Genomic DNA, 20,994 nt, shown 5'->3' on the forward strand with positions numbered 1-20,994 from the left:
TTCCTTCATACTGTAGTTGTGGCTCTATATATATATTTCATTATTAATCAAAGCATTGATCCACTATAATTAAATATGAGGGCAAGAGGTCTTCTTCAAGCTCATATATTTTTATTTAGTTTTCTTCAATTTAAAAGGCCTTTCCAGTGTTTTTTCATTAATTTTATGGTGAGCTTTTTTGCATCTAATATGAATAAGTGAGTAAATTTGTTGTCTAAGGAGGAGTATATAGGACTCACTCCTTGAGAATTTAATGAACATCTCTATTTAGTTTTAAATGTCAAACACTAGCTTTCAACCTTAGCCTTTAATTTGTTCTCGGCCATTTTGTATGATTCAATACAGTATAGCCTTATAGCGTGTTCAAATCGCTGGGCTGATTGTTTTTGCATTCCCCCTCCATCCTACAATGTCCAAATACATAAAAATACCTTGGCCGCAAATAGGAAATCAATGGAAGCCACAGCGCCTTGCATAAGACTTTCTTTTGGCAGCTTATAATGTATGGCAATAAAAGATAGAGGTACAGTAGGACAAGCCATGCTCATGAACAGCTAATCAATCATTTGTCTCACTGAAATGGTGAAGTCTTCAAACAAGGCATCTGTCTTCAAATCATGAATGCCAGTTATCAGTAACCGTGGATTGACCTGGTCATGTGGTGGATATTTCAGTCAAGGACAATAGGATGATTAATGTACTCTGGGGACTCTGTTCCTGACCATTTTGTATCATTCAGTGTCTTATAGACTGTCTCTCTTCACACCTCCAATGCCCTAGAAGGTCCAGACGCATAAAAGTAGCTTGGGGGCGTAAAGATGAAGAAGGGCAAGCCATAGCCTTGCATTACTTAAAATGTACAGTGGGACAATCCATGCATGCCCACTTCACTCATAATATTTGCATAAATCAAATATTGAAGTCTTCAAACACGCCTTGGTCTTCAACGGTCCGACCTTGCTCCACGTTCATTAATACGAATCCAATTGACCAGGTAAACGCTTTTGGAATCAAATGTTGGTCTTATCGGAGCTTACTTAATGAGCATTAGCCGTTGATTTCAATTTTATTGTATGAATGTAAGATCAGGATTTCACTGTGTCTTGTGGAATTGATGAAGCTAGTCCTAATGTTGGATTGGAAACTTAACCTATAGCCTTAAGCCTCATTCTAAGGCCAATAATTTCACTATTATAATAATTTTTATTAATAAAAATAAGTGAAGTTTTTATTAATTACTCTAAAGCTTTAAATTTAATTACCCTTTTGGGTGATTCAATGCTTTTTCTTATTTATAATTTTGGATAATTTATTAACTTATTAATTATTCTAAAACTTTTTTTTTATATATACTTTTTACTATTACTATGGACCCACATTTTTAAATATGTCCCCACTCAATGGCAAGATTCGTTTTTTATTTATGAACAAACAAATCTCAAAAAAGTTCTAGTAGCTACTTATTTAATTTTTTTCAAACATTAAATTATATTTTATAAAGTGTAATTATAATAAATTGAGTTAAAAAAATATTTGAAATGATGATATGTAAAAAAATTCTCCATAATCATAAAAAAATAATAATTTATATGTGAGTTTCAACATGATAAACTCAAAAAAAAAAAAATTCTAGAATATTAAACTATTGATATTCTATGAAATTGATTTGTGGAGTTATTATAATAAAAATTAAAAGTTTACAGATCGTATAAGAAAATAAAAACGTATTTGAAGTGCGAAACCAAGATAAGAACATCACTCACTTGCATCATATTGGTTCCACTACTAGCATATCTAAAAATGAAAAACACTAAAAAAAAAAAAACATAGAAATGTATAATTCCCAAATCCCTTATGGTCAATGTAATCTAAAAATCAAGACTATTATATTCTATATAGTTTGTAATGCAAGGTAAAATACGAACAAAAGTATCGATGTTTTGACTCCTTTGCACGTGGGAATTAAGCTATTATTAAAATAAAAGTTTTTTTTTTCTTTTCTTTTATTCATTTTGAAGTTTTCTTTCAGTTTATTTTCTTGGGATTAAAAAATGGGTAGCATCAAATGATCTTTCTTCACATTGACTCGCTGCCAACGACCCATGAGTCGACACCATGAATGAACTTGTACCTTGCCAACTCAGAACTATTAATGATCTTAAAGTCCCAAGCTAACTTTAAACTGTCTCCAACGTGAAAGACTTTAGTCTTTCCTATGGAATGACTTGGCCTCCTGAGAAAAAAATTATTTTCATGGTAAATTATACGATATCATACCAAATTTTAATATTAGATTTTTTTTTTTATAATTTGTATGATTAAATTTAGATTATTGTATAAACATATTAAAAGTGATATGAAGTTCCAAAAAATAAAAATAAAGTAATAAATAAATAATCTCTAGTTGTGCCTCATAATATGGCTAGGGAAATAAATCACCTCAAATCAAATCAAAGTAAAGTAGTTTTTGAATGATGAAAGAAAGACAAATATGGTTTTTAAGATTTACATGAAGCCTAAAAACCTTGTAAAATAAAGTTCAATCATTCCTCAGAGACACACACAAAGATGGAAAACATGATTTTTCAACTTGAATTAAGTTTATAAAGTGACTTGAGTAAAGGTATGACTTAAGAGAAGTATATGGTTTTTATAGACAAATAGTCTAAAAACTGAATTAAATAAAGCCACCAAAAATTATGATGAGAGCAATATCATTGGTGGAGGAGGTTTTGGCACAGTTTATAAAGGAACTTTAACCGATGGTAGGATTGTTGCAATCATGGATTGAAAAATCGGAAAATGTCGCCGATATTTCGTCGAAATATCGGTTATCGGGCGGCATGGAAACGATAAACGGCACCGATTATCGATCGACGGAAAAATCGGCCAAAAATCGACAAAATCGCCGATATATCGGCGAAATATCGGTGAAGCACCGAAAAATCGGAGAAAAATCGCGATATTTCCTACCAGTCCAGCCCGCGCAGTTGTGTTTTTCAGCCTGGCTCAAAAATCGTGGATTTAGGGTTCGTGAAATTTAAATCCAATGGCACAACAGCAAAGAGACCCCTAAAACAGATCCAGAAAACACAGGGAGCAAAAGAAAAGCAATTTTTTTGGTTTTCTTTGGGAGTTTTGAATGGATTTTCTCGGAAATCAAACGAGGATGAATTTTCCCGGAAATCGAATGGGGATGGATTTTCTTGGGAATCAAACGGGGGTTGCAAAAAAAAAATTAATAATAACATGATTAGATTAGTACCTGCGAGGATTGAGATTTGAGAGTAGCAGAGGAAAATAGGGCTTTTTAGGGATTCTCTCGCTGGAAGACACCTTCAGAAAAGGGTTCTTGATGCCCGAGAGAGAAGTGGGTGCCTTTTTTATTTTTTTTTTATTTTTAGATTTAGGGGAGATAAAAAAATAAAAAATAAAAAATAAAAAAAACATGAGAACAATTTTCTATAAATAATTATTAATTTTCAACTTTTATTTGGATTATTAAATAAATTTATATTAATAAAAAAAGTTGTTATCACATTTTTTAATAAATTTTAAAAATTAAATCTCAAATAAGATATTTTATATAAATTAATTTAATTTATCATTTAAAATATAATAAAATATGTAAAAAAATCATGAGAACAATTTTCCACTCTCTATATAAATAATTATTAATTATCAACCTTTATTTTTATTATTAAATAAATTAATATTAATAGAAAAAGTTATTATCACATATTTTTAATAAAATTTTAAAAATTAAATCTCAAATAAGATATTTTATATAAATTAATTTAATTTTTCATTTAAAATATAATAAAATATGTTTTAATAAAAATATTTTAAAAATTTTAAAATAAATACTGTCTTCAACAAGATGAACTCCCTTCATCTAATAATATATTGAAACTACATCGATATCTTTCTTAGTATAAGGACTATTGCAATCTCATATTTCTTAACTCAATTTTAACTTTATACACTTTCAAAATTCATATATATTATTTTTAAAATTCAAATATCGAATCTACCAATATATCTCTATTTACGATATTTTTCTTCTTAATTATATATATATCAATTACACTTACAAGATAACTTTAAAATGTGTATTCTTACTTATGTTATCATTTTTTGAAGTTTTTTCAAGCATTCCTATTAATTTTAAATAATTTTCACTCCATCGATATTTATGAAAAAATATCCACCGATATTTCTCCGATATTTCCGATATATCCGTAAAATTGAAGTACCGATATATCCGTAAAAACCGATATTTCAATCCTTGGTTGCAATTAAGAAGTCCAAGATGGTCGAACGAATCCAAGGTAAAGACTTCATAAATGAGGTGGGTATTCTATCTCAAATAAATCATCGTCATGTGATACAACTCTTGGGTTGCTGTTTGGAAACACGAGTGCCTTTACTAGTTTACGAGCTCATTAACAATGGCACCCTCTCCGACCACATACATGATGAAAATAAGGCATCTGCTATTATGTGGGAAACTCGCTTAAGGATTGCCATCCAAACCGCGGAAGCACTCTATTATTTACATTCTGTAGCATCTTCGCCTATCGTTCATAGAGATGTTAAGTCTACGAATATACTCTTAGATGAGGAGTACAATGCAAAGATGTGTGACTTTGGAGCTTCAAGATTGGTTCCATTGGATCAAAATCAGTTATCTACAGCTGTTCAGGGAACTCCTGGATACTTGGACCCTGAGTCTTTGCAGACATACCGAGTGACTGAGAAAAGTGATGTTTATAGTTTTGGAGTGGTCCTTGTAGAGCTACTCACAGGCAAGAAAGCACTGTTTTTTGATAGACCCAAGGAGCAGAGAATTCTAACTATGTTTTTCCTCTTTGCCCTGAAAGATGACAGCTTATTTCAGGTTCTTGAGGATTGTATAGTGAACAATGGAAACCATATGCAGATTTTGAAAGTTGCTCAGCTTGCGAAAAGGTGCCTAAGCATAAAAGGGGAGGACAGACCCACAATGAAGGAAGTACTGTTGGAACTAGAGATGATAAGAATGATTGGGGAAAATGCTGAACAGAATCCAGAAGAAAATACATACTTGCTTGGAGAATCATATGCTCACTACCATTTGGGTGGTGGTGAATCATCCATTGCTACACATAGCATGGCGAGCAGTTTCTTGTTACCAGTAAGTGATGCAAGATAACAGTTTTCTGTGTGATGGGAAAAATAAAGAAAAGTAGAGAAAGATGGTGTACTGTTTGCTGTGTCCTGTTTAGTTAAATAAGATAGAATATAAAGAAAAATAAAGTTCTGGGAATATTTTATTGTATATCTATGGTTGTCTTAGTAAGTAAAACTCAATTTTATGTAAGTTTTTATCTCTGTTTTCTTTGTTATTAGTCAGTTAAGTGTAATACTTCATACTGTAGTTGTGGCTATATATATATTTCATTATTAATCAAAGCATTGATCCACTATGATTAAATAAGAGGGCAAGAGGTCTTCTTCAAGCTCATATATTTGTAATTAGTTTTCTTCAATTTAAATGGCCTTTCGAATGTCTTTTCATCATTATTATTTTTTTTGTTTCTAGTATGAATAAGTGAGTAAATTAATTGTTGTCTAAGGAGTACATAGGACTCACTCCTTGAGCATTTAATAAGCATCTCGATTTTGTTTTAAATGTCAAACACTAGCTTTCAACCTTAGCCTTAATTTGTTCTTGGCCATTTTGTATGATTCAATACAGTATAGCCTTATAGCGTGTTCAAATCGCTGGGCTGATTGTCCTTGCATTCCCCTCCATCCTACAATGTCCAAACACATAAAAATACCTTGGCCGCAATTAGGAAATCAATGGAAGCCACAGCGCCTTGCATAAGACAAGCCATGCTCATGATCAGCTAATCGATAATTTGTTTCACTGAAATGGTGAAGTCTTCAAACAAGGCATCTGTCTCCAAATAATGAATGAGAATTGTCAGTAACAGTGGATTGACCTGGTCATGTGGTGGACATTTCACTCAAGGACAATAGGATGATTAATGTACTCTGGGGACTTTGTTCCTGACCATTTTGTATCAATGTTCAGTGTCTTATAGATTCTCTCTTCACACCTCCAATGCCCTAGAAGCTCCAAACGCATAGAAGTAGCTTGGGGGCGTGAAGATGAAGAAGGGCAGCCATAGCCTTGCATTAATTAAAAGGTACAGTGGGACAAGACATGCATGCCTACTTCAGTCATAATATTTGCTTAAATCAAATATTGAAGTCTTCAAACAAGTCTTGGTCTTCAACGGTCCGACCTTGCTCCACGTTCATTAATACGAATCCAATTGACCCAATAAACGCTTTTGGAATCAAATGTTGGTCTTATTGGAGCTTACTTGATAAGCATTAGCCGTTGATTTCAATTTTATTGTTAGAATGTAAGATCAGGATTTCATTGTGTCTTGTGGAATTAATTAAGCTAGTCCTCATGTTGGATTGGAAATTTAACCTATAGGCTTAGCCTCATTCTGAGGCCAATAATTTCACAATTATAATAATATTTATTAATAAAAATAAGTGAAGCTTTATTAATTACTCTAAAGCTTTAATTGCCCTTTTGGGTAATCCAGTGCTATTTCTTATTTATAATTTTAGATAATTTATTAACTTATTAATTATTCTACGACTTCCTTTTTTTTTTTTAATATTACTATGAACCCACATTTTTAAGTATATCATCACTTGATGGTGAGACTCGTTTTTTATTTATGAAAAAATAGATTTTTAAAAAAATTGTAGTAGCTACTTATTTTTGTTTATTTTTAAAGGAAAAAAAACTAAGAAATAAAACCCTAAAATGACTTCTTTTTTGAATGAAAAACAAAGTTTGTGAAAAGTGAGTCTAGATCCGAGGGTCATATTATTTATTGAGAAGATACCATAAGATAACAACCCTCTAAGTCCCAAAGAGGTTTCTACTAAACAAGTGGAGGGAACTAAGATAATTGATCAATAAACTATGGATACCAAAAAGCAAATACGAAAATACAAGAAGACATGATAATTATAAACAAGCAACTGGTGATGAATATACGAGTTATGTATATCTAAAAGCCAAATTAAGGATCAAAACCAAACTCAAGAGTACAACATGCATGTTAAATAAACCAACCAATCAAAGGTGGAAAGAAGCGTACATCAATATTGCCCAAAACAAGGGCAACGAACGAGCCAAGAATCTCCTCTCAAGTGAAAAACTTGGTTTCTAGTATCGTAAAGCCTCATCTTTAAGCCATGTCTTCTTGATATCCCAATGTTTCTCTTCATTTTCCACTCCCAACATTTGGATAGAGTTTTCCTTCAAAATGCAAGAGAGAAGTCATTTGAAAATGAACCCCAAAAACCTTATTTATAACCCAAGGGAGGGTGGAGATTTTGACATATGTCATCATCTCCACCAAGGCTCTCCTTCTTCAAAACTAAAACCAAATTAAAGGGAGGCCCTTAATGCAGGTTTAGGCCCACAAAGAACATCTAAAACTAGTCCTAGAAAATATGAAAAAGGAAATGGCCTAAAACAAAAGTAAGAAATGGGCTTAGGACAATTTTTAGGGTTTATAAATATGTCCATCTTTGGTAGAGTTCACAAGTATAAGGAATGTGAACATTGGAGTAAAATTAAAGTGTGAATAATGAGTAAAATGAAGTAAATTATACCGAAGAACAAGAAAGACCACCAAAATTGGCATAACACAACTTACGCTTGCTTAAACCAAAACAAACCAAGGAAAGAAGACTCCTAGGGTGCCACTAAAGTTACACTGCAGGTTTGAGACTCCCTACAAAAGACCTTTAAAAGTGATTTGAACATTAGTGTCAAAGTTGAGTAGTAGTTTAACCACCAAGGAATACAAGAACAAAAATGAAAAAAAAAAAATGTCTACACATGTACTATGTGAAGACACAAAGTGAGGGGCATCAAACAATGCAATCAAACTTGCACTATGAGCTCAAAGGGTTGCATCGCATGCAATGGAGGAAAAGAATCTTAGAAATAGTATGATGAAAAGGTGAATGCAAATGTGATGAACAGCTCCAACTAGGGATGAATGAATGGACAACTTAGGGTCGTTGATGCAATAAACAACTCTAGGCTATATGAATAGATCGGGGCTATGAATGAGATGAGCAAATTAAGGATTATGAACTTTAGGCTCTGAAATGGGCTAAAGGGATGTTTCAGTTTGCGACATTGAGTTGTCACTAAAAGGTGACTAAAATGATGAAAAACTTGAGGCTATGATGCAATGAACAACTTGAGGTTATGATGCAATGAAAAACTTAGGGTTGTGTTACAATGAGCAACTTAGGGTTGTGTTATAATGAACAACTTGGAGTTATGATGCAATAAACAACTTAGAGTTGTGAGCTCTGGACTTTGAAAGATTAGTCAAAAAGGAGATTGTGGTTCATCAAATTCAAGTGAAACCACTCAAAGGGTAATTGAAATGATGAAAAGCTCAAGGTTATAATGTAATGAATAACTCAAGACTACGATTAATGAATAACTCAAGGTTGTGATGCAATGAATAGCTCAGGGTGTTGTGAGCTTTGAGCTCTGAAAGATTGATCAAAATGGAGATCGTGGTTCGCAACTCCAAGTCAAACCACTCAAGGATGATTGAAATGATGAAAAGCTCAAGGCTATGATGTAATGAACAACTAATGGTTTTGTTTGTGATGGGACAAATAAAGAAAAATAGAGAAAATGATATACTATTTGGTGTGTCCTAGTTAGCCAAATAGGTGAGAATGCATTTGACTACATCTATGGTTATCATATTAAGTAAAACTCAATATCGTGTTAAGTTTTAAAACAAAAAAAATAAAAAATAAATAAATACATTTGACAAGTAGTAAACAAAAATAGTTTTCTTTACTTAAAGATAATTTTCTTTTCTTAAAAACAAAAAATAGAAAGATAATTATGCAAATATGAAGAATGATTAAAAATAAAATACTAGTATAAAAGTTATTTTTGAAACATATTTCAAAATAAAGAAAATAGGTTAAAAATATTTCATTTTCCGAAATAGTTTTGTTCTATAAAACATTAAAAAATAGTTTTAAAAAAGTATTCTCAAAAATTGTTTTTGAAAATACTTCCCAAACAAGGCCTTAATTTATGTTTTCTTTGTTATTAATAAGTGACATTTATACCTTTCACTATTACTTGATGTTGTAGTTGTCTATATATATATGTGTGTGTGCGTGCACACACGTGCGAGCATCTTAAAATTATATCTCTCTCAATTTTGTGAACAAGTTTTTATTGATGACCTTTCTTGTGTCTTTTTATTAATTTTATGGTGCTTAATTTTTTGCATTTAAATAAGTGATTAATTTTTTGTCTAAGGGAGAGTACATAGGATTCACTCCTTCAGTTTTAATTGTCAAACACTAAGTTTCAACCATAGCCTTTGTTTTATGGAAGAAAGCTAATGGATGTATTTTGATTTATTGGAGGTTTTGGGTCTTTTTGACTCAAAATATCTCAAATAATGCTCTTACTACTGAGATTCACAAGAGAAGGAAATGTAAGGAGCTTAGTGGAAAACTAATTGGCAAAGTTGTAGTCTTAGTGTACTTTTGGAATGTATTAATTGAGAACTTATTGAAAATCAACCAACTAGGAATACCCTTTGTTTGATTGATGAACTAAGGAAAAAAATTACAAAGATTTTCTTTATATTAGTAATAATAGCTCAGTTCACATCTTGTCTTCTTGAGTTTTATACACATATATAGGTGTAACTAGAAATTCTGGAATTAGTTATCTCTGCTAACTAATCACAAAGTTAGTTGAAACTAACTAAACTAATTAACCACTTGTTTCAACTCACCCCCTCAAGCAATGTTATGCCTTGGCAACTATCATCTTGTCATAAAGTAGTTCAAACCAAGTAGTGGTTAAGGGCTTAGTCAATGGATCTACAAGTTGTTCTTCCATTGGCATGTACCTTACATCCAACTCTTATGCAATTACTTTTTCTCTCACAAAATGAATGTCAATCTCTATGTGTTTTGTTTTTGCATGAAACATAGGATTTGAAGCTAAAGATCCTATTCCAATGTTATCACACCACAATATAGGACTATGCATAGTTTTGACTCCAAGTTCAGCAAATAAGCTTTGTAGCCAAACTATTTCAATAGCAGCTTGAGCTAAAGCTCAATACTCACTCTTAGTACTTGACCTTGCTACAACCTTTTGCTTTCAAGAACTTCATTGAATCAAATTTCCTCCAAGAAAAATACAATAACCACTGGTAAACCACCTATCATCAATGTTACTAGCCCAATTTGCATTAGTGGATCCTTCAAGGACCAAAGCTTTTGTTGGTTGAAATTTCAAGTCATATCCAATTGTGCCTCTTAGATGCCTCAATACTCTTTTGTAGGCATGTTATTGTTAAACTGTAGGTACATGAAGAATTTGACTAAGTTTGTTTACAACAAAAGATATAATAGGTCAAGTCATAGTCAGATATTGAAGTTTTTCCCAATTACACTCTGATATAGGGAGGGTTGCTCAAATAATTTGTTGTCATTTGTTAGCTTTTTCCATCATAGTCTTTTCCAAAATATCCAAAATATACTTTGTTTGGGTTAAGTAAAGACTAGTTTGATCTTTATATGTCTCAAATCCTTTCCAAAGTCTTTAATGCAAAATTTTCATTTAAATCCTTCATTACTTATTGAATCAAATCAATATCATCACTAAGTTATCAAAATGTCATCTACATAGACCAACAAGAGTAGTAATTTGCTTGCAAATTTATGTATGAAAAAACTTATATCAAATTTTGAATTTTCAAAACCCCAATCCAATAAAACAGTTTTAAGCTTGTCAAACCAAGCCCTTGGAGCTTGTTTTAGACCATATAGAGCCTTGTGTAGCTTGCAAACATGGTGTGGAGCATGTTGATCAATAAAACCAATAGATTGAGTCATGTACACAATTTCTTGTAGGTCTCTTTTTAAAAATGCATTGTTGATATTAATTTGCTGAATATACCAACCTTTTGTAACAACAATGGTAAGCACTGACGAATGGTTGATGATTTGATAATAGGAATAAAGGCATCAAAGTAATCAAGCCCTGCTATTTGTAGGATTATATTTTACTCGAAAAATCCATTTGTTATCCATAGTTTTTATATCTTCTATATAAGGCACTAAGTTCCATGTGTTATTTGACAAAAGGGCATTATATTCATCATCCATTGCCTTTTTCTTGTTTAAATCCAATAGAGCTTGTTCCACACTAGTAGGTTCAACAACCAGAGCATTTAATTTTTGTTTGGCAAAGAAGATCTTTGGTTTGAAAATTCCAAACTTGGATCTAGTTTGCATAGGATGAGTATTCTGAATAGATGAAGAATTAGATTTTACAATTTGATTCTCATCATTAACTTGATTCTCATATTATAAAATATTGGGATCCTCAATAGTATTAGTTTTAGCAAGTTGTAACGCTCTATTTTCAATAGATGCACTAGCCAAAGATGATTATGAAACTATTGTTTTAGATAAAATAACTATAATAGAAGTCAAAGAATCATTTGGTGAAGGAACATGCCATATACTAAAGATAGTGGATCCATTTATGGTAGTAAAAACGAAATCAGTAGTACCAAACCTTTTAACTTGAAAGCTAGTGGCAAAAGGGAAACAATCTTCATCAAACGAGACACTCTTGGCTATATAAATTTGACTTGAAGAACTAAAACAACAATACCCTTTATGCACCAAGTTGTAACCAAGGAAAATGCACTTGGTAGTACGAAAGGCAAACTTGTGTTTATTATAAGGCCTTAGATGAGGAAAGCAAGCACAATCAAAAACCCTTAGAAGCTTTGAATTTGGTTTTGTATGATAAAGAGACTCAAAAGGAGAAGTATGATTAAGAACTTGGGTGTGCAATTTATTTATCAAAAATACTATAGTCACAACAGCATCCCACTAGAAATAGAGATGCATGTGTGCTTGTGCCAAGAGTGTTAATCCAACCTCAACTATGTGTCTATGCTTTTGTTCTACTTTTCCATTTTGTTGATGAGTATGAGGACATGGATGTCTGAAAACCACACCTTGTTAAGCTAGAATAGGCAAAAGAGGCCTATATTCACCTCCCCAATAAGTTTGAAGATATTTTAATTTTCTATTGAATTGTCTTTCTACAAAGCTTTGAAATTGCAGAAAAATACCTTTTGTTTCAGATTTTAACTTCATTGGAAATATCCATGTATAGCGAGTAAAATGTCCACAAAGTGAATGTAATATCGATAACCTTTTGTAGACAAAATAGGTGAAGGTCCCCAAATGCCAAAATATACTATTTCTAATAGAGTAGAAGTACTTTTATTTAATGAGTTCAAAAAATTTGTTTGACAAGCTTTTCCATACTAATAAGAAGTACAAAATCGAAGGTACTCATTTCTTAGAGGTAGATTTAAATTCCTGAGTACTTTATTTAACACTTGAGCATGAGGATGACTAAGCTTGCTATGCCTAGTGTTCACAATTTTGATACAAACCTCATTAGATCTGACCTATGCTAGAGAAACAAAAGGAAAACTAGAACCAGAATGTGAGATAGATTTTGAACTTCGTGAGAGCATTGGAACATCATAAAGCCCTCTTTTAAGCTTGCCCTACATCAAAATCTTCCTTGTCTTCTTGTCCTTAACAAAACAATAATCATTATAGAATTCAACAACGACATTGTTGTGCTTGGTGAATTTAGATATGCTTAATAATGTAATTACAGGCGCATGTAAGATATCATTAAGATATAATGATTGTGATAAAAAAATTTATGATATAGTTGAAGAACCAATATGAAAAATCTTTAAAGAATTACCATTTCCAACAACAAGTTTTTCCTTGCCTTTATAGCTTGTCTTGAGAATTAGCTTATTGAGATCAGCAGAAATGTGATTTGTGGCCTTTGTAACCACTTACTAGTTAGGGTCATTGACAATGGCTAGCATGGCAAAGTAAGCTTGAGCATTGTCTTGTAAATGGGTGCCTTGAGATGGAGCAAAATTTTCATATTGTGGTTGTCCTTGTGGTCCTATGAAGCTAATGTCCAAACAATAATAACATTTTAGTGAAATATTACCATCTTTGCCACATAATTGACAGACAGACTTGTTTTGGCTTCCTCTTCCTCGACCACAACAAAAAGGACTATTGTTAGGAGCCCTAGAAAATTGATAGTTGTTTCTTTTGTGACCTTGTTTGATAACAAGATTTGTAGAGGGACCAATATGGATATTTGAAACAAAGTTGAGTTTTTGAAGTCTCATCTCATAGTTTTGAAAGAGGAATTAAGCTTCTCCAAGAGAAACAAAATATTTCCTCAACCAAAGATTGACAATTACAACATCAAATTCATAACTTAAACCACCAAAAATGTGCATCAACAATTGATCATCGATGATAGGTACACTAATTGCAAACAGAGTATCTACAATTTCCTTCATTTGAAGAAAATAATCAGCTATGCTTAGGGAGCCTTTTGAAGCTTCTTATGACTTATTTAGAAGATGTTGCACCTGAGATTTGGGGTTGATGAAGAACAATTGATCGAAAGCACTCCACACTTAAGCAACAATTTTACATCAAACAATATGGCCAAACATCGATTCCGAAAAAAGAAGAAAAAATCCAACTCAGGATGGATTGGTCTATTCTATTCTAGATTAAAAATTTTGGGTTGATTATAGAAGAATTGTCATCTCTATTTGAGATGAAACAAGGACACACTATTGTTCTAAGCAAATATCCTTCAAGATCGAGAGCTCAAACAGTCATAAGAACTTGTGAACACTAGAATCCATAGTTATTTCTTGTGAGTTTCAAAGATAGTTGAGGAAGGGTAGATAAGAATGTCAGTGAAGCGGCCACCGTCAATGTTGCTCTACTTGTGCAAGAAATGCTTGATGAAGAGAGACTAGTTGCAATTTAAGCCATAGATGCAAGTCTTTATGGCTCTAATACCATGTTTGATTGATGAACTAAGGAAAAAATTATAGAGAGTTTTCTGTGTATTAGTAATAGTAGCTTAGTTCACATCTTGTCTTCTTGAGTTGTATACATATATATAGGTGTAACTAGAAAATTCTGGAATTAGTTAGCTCTACTAACTAATTACAGAGTTAGATAAAACTAATTGAACTAATTTACCACTTGTTTCAACTCCCTTTGGTAATCTAACCTATAGATGTTTCTAGGCACAAGTTAAGTGTGTGAGGACTGAATTCATGGGACCCACAATCCTTGGCTAATTAGAAGTTCTTTTAATATTTTATAAATTTCGAGTTAATTTCACCAAATTTGAGTAGCCCTTATTTTCAAACAATTTCCATACCCAAAATAGAAGGCAAAAATGAAACTAAGGTCACATTTGAACATGTTTTCTAATACTTGTTTATAAAAACGGTTTTTAAGTTAAAAAAAAAAAATTCTTTTAGTGTTTTACAAAAATAAAGGTATTTGACAAGTTATTTTTAAAAAACAATTTTTAAAAATAAAAAATAAAAAACTTGTTTGAATAAATTGATTTCAAAATTATTTTTTATTTTGTAAAAATATTGTAAATTTGATTTATATAATATTATTAAATTTAATTCAAGTCTTATTAAAGATAAAAATATTTTTTGTAATTACAAATAAACTAAAATAAATAAATAGTTTTTAGTAAAACATGAATAGTAATATTATAATAAAATCATAAATTATATTTTTTTTAAATCATAAATTATATTTTTTTATAAAAAAAATGCTATTTTATTATATGTTAGAAACATAAGGATATTAACATCTTTTTAATTTTTTGTTAAAAATAAATAATAATAATAAATTATTTTAAAATAATAATTGTCAATAGTATTTTATTTAAAATGAATAATGAATAAAGTTTAATTTTTTTTACATGTAAATAAGCCCAAGTTTTTATTACATATACACATTTAGTACTCGATTATGAACATAATATTTTATAATGTTTTGATTTAATTTGTAATCAATTGGATTGATTTTTTATTCTAAATTATTCTTAAAAATTAAAAGATTCATTAAAAAAATTTAAATTATTACTTATATCTTAATTATAATTTATTTACCTAGAGTCATTATAAACCAATTTTTATTTATAAATTTATGGCATTAATGAGTTTATTATTTTAGTTTCAAATTATTTTTAAAAAATACTAGACTTATTACCGAATCCAACACGTTAGGCCTTGTATAATTTGGAGTTTATTTGCCTAGTGAAAAAAATTTGGAATACAATGATTCTATGTAGAAAAGAAACAATAGAGTTCTAAACTAATTTTTGTCCATAAATTTCTAATATTAATTAGATCATTGTTTGAATTTTAAGTTATTTTTAAAAATTACTAAACTCATTAATGGATCCAATGCATTAAGTCTTGCTTAACTTAGATTTCATTTGCCTAATGAAAAATAAAATAAAATAATGATTATATGTAGAAGAGAAAATAGTTGTTTTATACTAATTTTTGTCCATAAATTTCTAGTATTAATTAAGTCACTATTTGAGTTTTACACTATTTGAGTTTAAGTTATTTTTAGAAATTACTAGACTCGTTAATGAATTTAACGCATTAAGTCTTACTTAATTTGGAGTTTATTTGCCTAGTGGAAAATTTTGTATATATATATAACTATCCAAGTCATTTAAAATAAGTTTTGGTTTATGACTTTCTAACGTTATTGAGTTACGTGACTTTTTAGTATGAGTTAAATTAGTTTTTTTATTTTAAAATTATTTTTAAAAATTAATAAAATTTATATATCAAATATAATTTGATTTGGAATTTATTATTTTAATGAAAAATTTTAGAGAAGCAAAAAGAATATAGAAAAAACAAGTGTAATAAAAGGAAAATCGTATTTGAAGATTTTCAGTATCAATATTAGATTGTGGAGAAAGAAAAAGAATAACATCATATTCAATTTTATTTATTTTTATGGTTTTTTTTTTAATTTCTCTATGTTTTTCTTTTGTTTTTAAAAATTGACCCATAGAGAGAGAAAAAGAAAGATATCATATTCAATTTTGTTGTTTTTCTAAATTGAATTTTATTTATTCAATTCATAGTTCAATTATTTACATTGTGACCATTTGTGACACCCTGAACCTAAAGGTTGAAGGCACTACAGTAATTTCATATATCAAATCGAAACAAAAACTAAAATAAAATATTTAAACCATAAATTCAATGATTCTCCTAGACAAATAAAAATTCTAAAAAATAATATTGAATTCAGTGTTAAGTAAACCATCCTAAAAAAAAAAAAAAAACAAATCAATTCTGAAGTAGTTTCTAAATCTCTCCCCACCAATGTCACTTGTACTTGAAAAAAGGAATGAAGAAAAGTGAACTTGACAGTTCAATAAAGAAAAATAATTCAATAAGAAGGATTAAGTATAGTATCCAATTAAATCTAGGGAGATATCATTTTTATTTTTATTTTTTTACAAAAATCAATTTGCAAGTAAGTTTTTCCAAGTCAACAATTAAATTCATTTTCTTTGAAATATTTAACATTTTCAATTCAAAGATAAAATAACATAATACACTTTGAATAATCATATCATATTCAAAAGAATTTCACAAGCAAACATTTTACTCTAATCCATAATCATATTATGGAACTTGCACTAAGTGGCTAACCTTAAAATGTTCCTCTTACTGGTGGACGGAACAATTTCCAATCAATGGTATACCAAAGGCCAATAATACCCTTATTGGCTAGGGTTGCATTGCATCATTACCCCTTAAAAACCTATGTTCCAATAGGGTAACACCTAGAGGGGTGTGATTAGGTGTTTGTTAAAGAATATAATTTATGGATTGAAACTCTTAACCCAAATAATACACAAAGTGGGAATTAAGCCTTATTGAAACAAGTAAGTCTTGTAGGATATTATGAATAGGCAATAGAACACATCCACACAAGAAACAAACAATTTTACGTAGAAAACCTTCACACCAACTATGAAAATAAAAAACCACGAAGTTTAGGATATCAAATCTAATAATTCACTATATGAGATCAATATACACAGGCTTACTTGGCCGTTTATCCTAAAGACTAACTCTCCAGTACCTATATCATGATCCACATCCACAATGCTGCACTGTCCATACTACAGTGGATTTGCCTTAGCCTCTAAGGGGTGCAAGTCTTTCCAACCTCCATGAGCTTTGAGAGTTTGAGGAATGATTGGAAAAATTAGGTTTTCTCTCATGGAAGTATCCAACCCCTAAAACAAGCATAGAAAGGGTATATATAAGTCGAAGAGCCTAAAGGGTCAAAAACAAAATTTTCTTTAAAAAATAAAATCTCAACTTTTCAAAAATTAATTAAAACATCTTACCTCAAATTTTTAAAAGGGATTCAATCCATACCCCTTTCACATAATGATTTGTCTTTTACAAACCTTTTTAGAGTTACCTATGACAATTCAATTAAATGAACAATAACCTCGAATTTTCATTAGAGAGTAAGTCACTGTCTAAAAAGGTTCCTATGCTAAAATGAAAATGAACAAAATTGCCAACAAACAAAATGGAAATGTAATGCCTTAACAACCCCCATCAAGGTTAATGAAAATCAATAGCTTATTCCCTGTGTCCAAGGCCACTAATAACAAGAGTTTCAAAATCATTATAATAAATTAAATAATAAAATTCACTTGTAAAACAATAAATAAATCATATGATATTCCCAATTTATTTAATGAACTAAGAAACAAATCACAATATATTTCAAAAAAAAAATATTACTTGATCTACTTTAGAAAATTCAAACATTTTTTATACTTCCAAAAACATATAAGAAAATAAATAAGGAATTATAAAATGATTTGCTGCCCTCGAAGAAGTCACTCAAAATTTCAATATTTTGGGATGAGAAGGTTAATGTTGTTTGAGTTGATTATTAGTTGAATTTTAGGGTTGTTCTGTGATACCTATAGTAGGAAGCTTTAAGGTGTTAAAGGTCCCCTAAAGAAAGGAAGATGAACATTTTGAGAATTTCAATAAATGTAAAAAAGAAAATACTAGTTAAAAACATAGGAGGAAAAGTTACAAAAGTGGTTCATAGTGTTGGTACACAAACATAAGATAAAAGAGAAGTAGGTGTGCAATTGTGGATGCACAGAGTGTTTTAACCATAGAGATGCATGGTTGTGGGGCATTTGTTAAATTAAAGGAGAAGAGGTACATAATTTATAATGTGCTTGGATGGGTGCACAAAGTGTTTTAGCCATAGTGATGTGTGGTTGTTGTGCCTTGGTTAAATCAAAGGAGAATGTGTGCTCAATTTGTAGTGTGCTTGGATGAAGAGCATGGATTGGGAAGTATATAATTTGAGTGGTAACTAGTGGTGCTCAAGTTTAAAAATTTTTAATCATTCTATATATTTGTATAGTTATTTTTTAAAACAATCCTCATAAAACAACTAAAACATGTTATATCATGCTTTTTTTTTTTTAAGAACTAAAAACATAAAATAATTTTCTGGTTGTCAAATGTTTTTTTTTTTTTTTTTAAAGAATAGAAAACTATTCTTAAAAATAACTGTCAAACAAGACCTCATATTTTGATCTTATTTATTTATATATTTATCCATACCTTTTGGGTAAGTAAGAAGAAGCATCCTCATCCAATGCTCTCACATGGACGCCTCTAGGTTCCTATAGTTTGAAATTGAATTTCATTTGCTTGCCTTGCACTCTTATATTTTGATCTTATTTATTTGCATATTTATTTGATGGTCTAAATTCATCACACGTCTAATAAAGCATGTGAAGGATTTGGTAAACACCGATATCAACACTTAATAAATTAAGAGTTCATTTGACAATAATTCTAAAAGTGTTTTTAGCCTAAAAAAAATATTACATAAGGTGTTTGACAAAATTTAGGAAACACTTTAAAAATTTTGATAAATCACTTATAATGTTAAAAAATTACTTTTAATATGTTTTGGAGAAACATTTGGTACGTGATTCTTCTAACAACATTTTTTAAGAAAACACTTCTACTAAAAACAATCTTTAGCGCACCTAAGATTGAAATTACCACACGGGCTTCTTCTTCAATCTTGAGCAAATCTCTTCAAACCCTTAGCTCTAATTGCTCTATAGAAGGACCAAAATATTTTTTTTTTATTTTTTTTACAAAGGATTGTAGTTTGCACACATGCAAATATATAATAATAGAAAAATAATTCATAAATCATTTTCGTTACATGATAAAAGATTATTTGTTACTTGAAGATGTCCTCGATGACATGAATGAGCGTTTCAATAATGCCGGCTAGAAATCATCCAAAGTTTTCCAATAAGTTAGGAAGAAGCGGCTAAGTTAAACTTCGAGTGCGTGCTGGTTGATCAAGACGGGTTGTTAAGATCTATGCAAGTTGGTGACTTCTCAGCTCTAGCTTCCGTCTCTATCTGACTAGCATGAGATACTGCCATACTGGTAAGAAATTTTGTATATCACGAGATCCATTGACTCAGTCTTCCCTCCCAAGTCTCAGATGGATCTCATCAACATAAGGCGGCTAACACCCATAGGAAGTTTCCCATACCAAAATCAGCTCTCATCCTGAAACAGAAAGAAGTAAGCAGGAATGATGGTGCGACTTATGCTAGTAGGTTTGCTGCTATTGGCTTCAGCTGCAGCTGCTGCTGCAACAGTTGGTCAAGCCAAGGAAGGTTGCCTAGACAAATGTGGAGATGTTAGCATCCCATATCCGTTTGGTACTAATGAAGAGCAGTGTTACCTCAGCCCTTATTTCCTAGTTACTTGTAACCATTCCTCCAACCCTCCCAAACTGCTATTAGGCAAACCATCTCCAGAGGGAAACAATGTCCAAGTGCTGGATATTTCGCTGGAGGGTGAGTTGCTCATCTTGAACTACGTAAGCCATGATTGTTACAATAGGTCCGGTGGGCTTGACTCCCTCTATTCTTACGGTTCCCATCTGACGCCGGGCCAATTCAACATCTCGAGTACCAGAAACAAGTTCACTATGGTTGGTTGCGACACTTATGCCTGGTTTAGAGGTCAAAGAGGTGAGGAAAGCTACAGAACTGGGTGCATGTCATTATGTGACAACATCACAGCTGTACGAAATGGATCTTGCTCTGGAAATGGTTGTTGCCAGACCTCCATCCCTGATGAATTATCAGATATACGTTTGACATTGGGCACCTTCAATAATTATTCTGAAATCTGGGAATTCAATCCCTGCGGCTATGCCTTTATTGTGGAAGAATCTCACTTCACTTTCTCCTCCGACGATCTAAAAGATTTGAAGGGCATAGAGAAGCTTCCTATGGTATTTGATTGGGCATTTGGCAAGGAAACATGTCAAGTAGAAGATGAAAACAGCCAGACCAATTACGCATGCAAGGGGAACAGCAGCTGCAATAAGAGGAAAACGGGTTGGGGCTATCTTTGCAACTGCTCAGAGGGTTACCAAGGGAACCCATACCTGGAGTCTGGTTGCCAAGGTACTTGAATTTATATTTCGAGTTGTCCAATGTATCTTCACACTAGGCTTCATTCTTTTCCTTTTTGATTTCACAGATATAAATGAATGTGAGAATTCCATCCTCAACAAGTGTGAAAATCCAGAAACATGCGTCAATACCCAAGGAAATTATACTTGTTCTTGCCCCATGTGGTACCAGGGAGATGGCAAAATCGATGGTCAACGCTGTATTCCCAATCGCTTGCAAATGATTCACGCTGCCATGGGTCAGTGCACTTACTATTTACTAATAATTCTATCTCAGCCCATATGATAGCAAGACTTTTTGTGATTGAGTAATTTCAATCATAAAAGACTACAGTAAAAAACATTAGAATAATTGTCTCTTATGATCATTATGTAAAGATG

At 31.2% G+C, this 20,994-nt stretch overlaps 1 protein-coding gene across 1 annotated transcript; it reads left to right on the forward strand.

The window, feature by feature from the left end:
* Nucleotides 1-2,491: 2,491 nt before the first annotated feature.
* Nucleotides 2,492-5,516, forward strand: LOC104882792 (putative wall-associated receptor kinase-like 16). Its single transcript, XM_010667167.2, has 3 exons — nucleotides 2,492-2,527; nucleotides 2,657-2,770; nucleotides 4,289-5,516. Exons 1-3 carry the CDS (start codon nucleotides 2,492-2,494, stop codon nucleotides 5,192-5,194), a joined length of 1,056 nt encoding a protein of 351 aa, XP_010665469.2. The 3' UTR covers nucleotides 5,195-5,516.
* The last annotated feature ends 15,478 nt before the right edge of the window (nucleotides 5,517-20,994 follow it).

Source organism: Vitis vinifera, chromosome 18 (assembly GCF_030704535.1).
Source record: "Vitis vinifera cultivar Pinot Noir 40024 chromosome 18, ASM3070453v1".
Classification (NCBI taxonomy): domain Eukaryota; kingdom Viridiplantae; phylum Streptophyta; class Magnoliopsida; order Vitales; family Vitaceae; genus Vitis; species Vitis vinifera.